We start from the raw sequence: 7,207 nt of genomic DNA on the forward strand, positions 1-7,207 counted from the left end.
GAAAAACAAATACCATATGCTAACACATATATATGGAATCTAAAAAAAAAAAATGGTCATGAAGAACCTAGGGGCAGGACAGGAATAAGGACACAGACCTACTAGAGAATGGACTTGAGGACATTGGGAGGGGGAAGGGTAAGCTGAGACAAAGTGAGAGAGTGGCATGGACATATATACACTACCAAATGTAAAACCGATAGCTACTGGGAAGCAGCCGCATAGCACAGGGAGATCAGCTCGGTGGTTTGTGACCACCTAGAGAGGTGGGACAGGGAGGATGGGAGGGAGGGAGACGCAAGAGGGAAGAGATATGGGGCTATATGTATATGTATAGCTGATTCACTTTGTTATAAAGCAGAAACTAACACACCATTGTTACCAATTATACTCCAATAAAGATGTTAAAAAAAATAAAAAAAGAATGTTAAGAAACAGACCTGTATACACCTGACATCATCACAACATTGTAAATCAATTAAAAAAATCAAATGTATTTCTGTATGTTAGCAACAAAATATAACTGAATTTTAAAATGATTTACAACTGCATCAAAAGCATGAAATTTTCTCTTCCTCAAAAAACACTGAAAATGAAAAGGCAAGCCACAGACTGGGAGAAAATATCCACAATGCATATATATAGCTAACAAAGGACTTGTATCCAGAATATATAAGATAATTCTTTAAACTTAATAATAAAATACATGGGAATGATAAAGTCAGGAAAGTTGTTTCTTCTGAGGACAGAAGAAAAATACAGAAAATCTTGATTAAAACTATGTTTATTTTGTTTAAAAGTTGTTGGGTAGTGGGTACCTAGGCCTTTATTACAATTGTATTTATTCATTGCTCCATGCTTAAAATATTTTTAATTAAAAAAGAAAAGGTTAACACTGTACCCAAAAAGAAAGTTTAATTCATAGTAAATTATCATAGTCACTAGACATTTAATGAAGGATTTTTTCCCATGTCTTATTCACCTATGTTTATTTGATGTTAAGCACAGGACACAGATAAATATATGTAAAATTGGAGAAAAGAAAAAGATTCAGTCATATCTCTAGTTTCTTACTATCCATTCCTACTTAATTGCTTACATGCTTCCCTCATCACTTCAAACAACTTATGAAAAACTGCAGTTCACTGATCTTTCTCCACACCATGGACTCAAGCTTTTTTATTTTCTTTGCTGGTTCCATCATATTTAAGTCACAAGGACAGCATGCTGCTTAGGAGCACAAGCTTTATAACCAAACTGCCTGGGTTCAAATCTTAAATTTACCACTCAAAAACTGCCTGGCTTTGGGCAAGTTACTTAATCTCTCCGTGCCTCCGGACAAATGCTGAATACATACATACAAGGTGCTTAGAGCTAAACCTGGCAAATAGTCCTACTCAATAAATGTTAACCTTTCTTTTTAATTTTCTTCTTATTGCTATTATTACAACTACCTCCTGACTCCTCTTTGTTTCTTCCTTTGTTCCCCCTATGTCAAGGAAGGTACTAAGTACTGTTGATTGTTCCCAGAACAATCTGACCTTCTCCCTATTTCTGGTTACCAGTAGTGGAGGTCTAGACTACTACAGCCTTCTTCCTACAAGCTTTCCTTTTCTTCAATTTCTCTCTATTCCAATGTGTTACATACTACTGTCAGATTAATCTTTACCCCCTTCCATAAAACCCCCTTTCCTATAGCATAAGTAGTTCTATGAGGCTCTAGAGAAGGAAAAAAAGTATTTCACAGTGAGCTCCCAATTAACTACTACTATTAAAAAGTATGGTGGTATAAAGTCTCAAGGTTGAATTTTAATCCTACAAATATCAAAGCAAGCTAAATTTATTACTATAAGAGGAGCAACAGTATATTATAAATTGCCTTTGAGTAGCATTAGTAGTTCCCTATTAGGTCAGCAATCACTCCTAACATAGTTTGAGATATGATTTATTATAAAAATCACCAGTCTTTTTTGAGTAATCACTTACCTCTCTGGGCCCTAGTCTCTTGCTATTAAAAAAAAATTACAGATGTGTCATCGATCTCTATGCTCCCAGACCCTAGAAGGTAACACTAATTGAGCACAACATTCTTTCCTGATGAATCCAGAGTAAGCATAGTTATCCAGGAAATTAACACCAATGGAGGACTGGCAGAAGTGAACCTATATGTCATTTTGAACTACACAATCTCTCGAGTTTCTCCTAATTTTAAACTTTAAAGGTCTGTGATTCTATTCTAAAGCTCTATGAATCTACATAAAATTCCTCTCATTTAAAATTTATAATTCATTTAAGACTACTTCCAGAAATCTAGAAAGCACCCTGAAATCTTTCATACAAATTATTTTTGTATAGCTTCAAAGTAATTTGGTTTAAATTTTAAAACTGTATCTTGAAACAAATTTCATTGTGATATTTCAGTACTAACTCATACGCAGGTGAGAATGCATTTTGAAACACTATTAAAATGGGCCCAGAAATTTGATATGGGCACACAAAAGTTATACAACTACTCTTTGAAATGTAGTTCCTGAAAATTTGAACAACATGAAACTTAACTTTTTGTTGTTGTTGTTGTTTTTTAGCATTTACCTTTTTTCTTCTTTTGCTCTCAGCTGTTCTTCCTGTCTCAAAACTTGAACCATTACAGATTCAAAAACTCCACTTGTCAAGCCTGCCAAACTTCGTGGTGTTGACCGACGCCTTGTTGAAGTACATGCAGTTCCCTTCTCATCCTCCAATCCATAATAGCCTCTAGATGTAACTGCTATCGTTGTCTTTTCTCTCAAGTGCCTTGGAGAAGAATAAGTCAATTCACAGGTCAAATCTTCTCGGTAAGCAATAAACCCCCTTAACCAGCATCTTAAGAAGAATCCTTTTTGCTAACTACATAAAAATTATTTAGTTAAACCTTGTTTAGCTATGTTTCAGATTTTTATCCTCCCTACATAATTTCTAATTTTCCTTACTCCTGTCATAAAGTCAGTCTGAGTGATAGTGTCTTCCCTACAGTAAAAAAATATAAAACTGAAGCACCAAAATTAATTAAAGATCTCTTTAATGAAAAAATTTTATTGTTTGCAAAATTAAATGTAGCTTATCTTTACATCTCTTCATATATTTCATACTACTATATCATTGCTATGGAAAAATATACAAGCACACAAAAACATTTTGGGAGAGAAAATTTATGATATATAAACACTTTGAAGTAATTATAAACAAATGAAGTATTACAATATATAATTTTAAGTTGTAAGCATTACAATATATAATTGTAAATTTAGAAACATTCTGACTAAACTATAGAAAGAATCTAGGAATCTAGATTTCCTCTTCAACCTCACCATAAATGTCTCCCTACCCTATGATATTTATTATTATACTAAGATACTAGCCTAATGCTTAAAGATAAGGATGAAGAATTTTCTTAGCAGTTTGCTTAATTATCCATAAATTGTCTTAATGAATTTGGATTAAAACTATTTACAATGAAGAAAGAAACATTAATCTTATAAAATTTTAAGTCTAGAATAAAAACTGAATCCTGAAATTATGAGTTAATTGTAAATCTGTATGAGTTAATCGTAAAAAGCACCAGGGAAAATATCTGCTGTTCTACCTCTGCAAAACATCCCAGAGCCTCTGAAGGCTTTGTACATGTTGTTTCTACAATGGTAAAATCAAGTCAATCTTAAAGTAAGCATTCAATATGCTGGATAAGAATCTATGTAAATTAAAATTTGACCCTGTAGTCATATTTTCCTGCTTACCTATAGGCACAGGCTTTCTGTAATATAAAATAAGCTAAAGGTTCACCGAAACATAAACCTTTATGGCATGAAATATAATCAAACTCCTGTCCATCTTGGACTATATTTACAGTGGTTTATTACTCTAAGTTAGAGTAACTTTATAACAATCTTACTCTCAGGCCATCTAGGTCTCAAGAATAGTATGACTGCAAGGTTCTACTGAACTGTGGCATTATTATGTGTTTTCTTTATTATGAGGATACAACATTTTAACTAATTCAGCTTTAGGCAGGGCATAAACTTTTAAACTGGTTTTCTAGTAATGTTAAAGAACTTGAGCTAATCTATCCATACTGTTTAAGGCTGTGATCTTTTAAGCACAACAGCATACATCTATATAATGGCTAACTGGCTGGGAGTAAGGAATGTGGGCCCAAGGAAAATAAACTGGCAATAACAGATACTGAATGGATATACCTGGGTTCATTTTAGCATAGTGTTCACACTGGCGAACTAACTAGTTCTGTAATTTTAATTATTTCCTCATCAATACTAATGGAAAATAACATTAATGGACAATGTTATACTGAAGTGTGATGACATGTCAGAGGTTACCCGGTATGTAGAGCACTGGGGATAAGGAGAGTTGAGGGAAATATTAAGTCATATGGCTTATAGACTGTCATGTAAACAAGTCAGAAACTAAATTTTACCCTTTAACTTCAGTCTTATAAGTAGAGAAGATGAAGTTATAAACTACTTTTTTAAACAGTATTTTCTCATAACTAAGAGTAATTAATATCCTTTATTACTCATCAGAAATAAGAATTTATAAGCTTTGATATTTATCATTCATAATCAAAATACAAAGAAAACGATGATGCTTCTCTTGTATCAATACGTAAAGATGAAAGGGTCTAAGGAAAAAAAATTCTCATACAGCATTAGTGGGTATGTAAAATTGGCACAGCCTTCTTGGAAGTCAATTTGGTAATAATCATTAAGATTTAATGTGCACATATCCTTTGACCCATCATGCTTCTAGGAATTTACCCTATAGACATATATCCACAACTGTGAGCAATAACACACACACACACGAAGTATTGTTTGTCATTCAAAAAGAACAACCTGGAAACAAATGTCCTTCGATAGGAGACAGGTTAAATAAAGTCATGTACATCACAACATGCAATACTATCATCCATTAAAAGCAACAGGTAAATCTGTATGTACTCACTATAAAAGATGTCCACATTACACTGCTGAATGTAAAGAAGTTGTTTTGGGGTAAAATATATTTTTTACCCCAAAAGGAATTATATACAAGTATATGTAAACATACATATGGCATCCAGTAGTGTGTGTTTGTGTACATGTTCAAACTCTCACCTAGATTACTTCAATCTCTCTGTGACACGTCTCCTGACTTCTACTCTGATCTCCCTCCAGTCTATCCTTCAAGCTGCAACCCAGGTAATCCTTTTAAAAAGCCAATCAGATTATGTCATTGCCCTGCTCTGTCTCCTCCAAAGCCTTCCAGTTATACTTAAAATACAATGCAAAGTTCTGATGGCTTACAAGAGTTAGTATGATATGGCCCTCATCTACCTCTTCAGACCCTATTTTCTATTACTCTGACCTTAGCTTTTTGTCTTCTGGCCACAGAAGTCTCCTTGTTATTCTCAGTCACACCAACATCTGCTTTGCACTTGATCTCTCTCCTGTAAGGCACTTTCCCCCCAGATATTTGTATGGCTAGGCACTAACACTTCATTCAAATCTCTATTCAAATATCACCGTATTTGAGAGGACTTCCCTGACCACCATAACCTGTAAAGGATTCCCTGTCATTCTCTAATGCTTTACTCTGGTTTCTTTTTCTTCATGTTACTTATCATACATTAATTATCTATTGATTTGGTAATTATCCATATCCTCACCAGAATGAAAGCTCCAGGCGGATAAGCACTTTGTTTCGTTAATGGCTGTTACCTTCAGAGCCTCAAACTGTGGTATATAGATACAGTATTTGGAAGGATACAAGCCAAACCATTTATTTTTCATTTTAAATTTACACACATAAAGTTGAAAAATCCTAGCCATCTATTTTGTCCACAGTAAAAGAAGACTGATTAAACATTTGTTACTAACTAGTACTTGAGTTTTAATTCATAAGAGAATAAAAGGCAATAAAATAAGATGAAAATAAGTCTCACCTCCAAATAAGAATTGTCAGATAATCAGCAATCAAATAATACACTAAAATAACTCCCCCTTCCCAAAATTCAAGTTTTCCTTCCCATTAGGAAAATTATTCCATGAAATCAGTCTGACAGTAGTTTGAAAGTAACAGATTGCTAACTGTAAGCAAAAGCTAAGCAATAATTATGGTTGATTCATTGAGTTTTATAGTTACCCTTCTTCTTCTTTTTTTTTCCCTCACAAAGAGAGCATGAAAGGTCTTTTCTGTGGTGTTGATGCATTCCAAATTTCAGAATTCAGAGGTGCAATTTTGTTTAAAATTATTAAAATAAGTATTAAGGTGAAGTGAACTGATATTAAGTTTTACTTAAGGTTAATATTTGGACTGACCCTCTACTATAAACAGATGATTGGAAAGGTTTCCGCTATTACATGATTTTACATTACCAAAACAATGTAGAAGTGTCACCTATAAAAAGTTTATCTGTCCACTTAAAAGTTGGAAACAGAATCATCTAATGTGCTTTAAATGTTCTAAATGAAGAGTTTCAGTCACTTTTTAAACCCATTTACTTAAAAAAATATTAAAATGCAATATCACCCTCAGGGTCCTGACAAGACAGAGATAATACTCAAAAGGAGGTGAGGTTTAATGAAGACACCATTTACAAACGTGCAGGTAAGGTTAAGGGAAACTAGGAAGGGATGGTGAAGCACTTGTGGACTAGCTAGAGAGCATTATTATCACTCTAGGCTCAATAGGGAAAGGGGAGGGAATAGTTACTAGAACCAAGAAGCTGTCATTGTAGAAAAGGGCCACACGATGAGAAGCCCAGCAAAGAAGAAGCTGTTAGTATAAATATCCCTACCTCTCTGTCAGTGCCTCCAACTGACTGAACCCAATCAGAAGCCAGAAAACAAGGCAGACCAGTTGATAACAGTCCTTAGAGATCAGCTTCCTGGGGCACAGAGCATAGTGCACAAGGGTGGAGAATAGATTTGAAGGTGCAAATGAAGATTATCCAGCACAACAGGAACTTAGTATTAGTTTTAAAGAGCAACTAACTGAAATTAGGAAAGGCAGAACTTTTTTTGGTGGATTTCAACAAAAACTTTTGCATGTTTGATAGATAAGCATCATTATGTAGTCAGCCCAGCCTGTCATGCACTCTTTCCATCTGGATTTGTGTATCTTTTTTTTTTTTGTTTTTTTTTTTTTTTTAGGTACAAGGGCCTCCCTCTACTCT

General features: G+C 34.1%; 1 protein-coding gene across 3 annotated transcripts in view; it reads right to left on the bottom strand.

Annotated features, from left to right (window-relative positions):
* The window catches only part of BRD10 (bromodomain containing 10), a 106,800-nt gene that overhangs the window by 73,164 nt on the left and 26,429 nt on the right, over window positions 1-7,207 (bottom strand). For 2 of the 3 annotated variants that reach the window (XM_007108072.4, XM_028493967.2), the window contains exon 2: window positions 2,593-2,793. The exons of the other annotated variant lie outside the window; for it this stretch is intronic. In XM_007108072.4, coding sequence (XP_007108134.2) covers window positions 2,593-2,793 — 201 coding nt within the window. The remainder of the gene's footprint in view (window positions 1-2,592; window positions 2,794-7,207) is intronic. 3 annotated transcript variants of the gene reach the window in all.

The sequence above is a fragment of the Physeter macrocephalus genome, chromosome 9 (genome assembly GCF_002837175.3).
Source record: "Physeter macrocephalus isolate SW-GA chromosome 9, ASM283717v5, whole genome shotgun sequence".
Classification (NCBI taxonomy): domain Eukaryota; kingdom Metazoa; phylum Chordata; class Mammalia; order Artiodactyla; family Physeteridae; genus Physeter; species Physeter macrocephalus.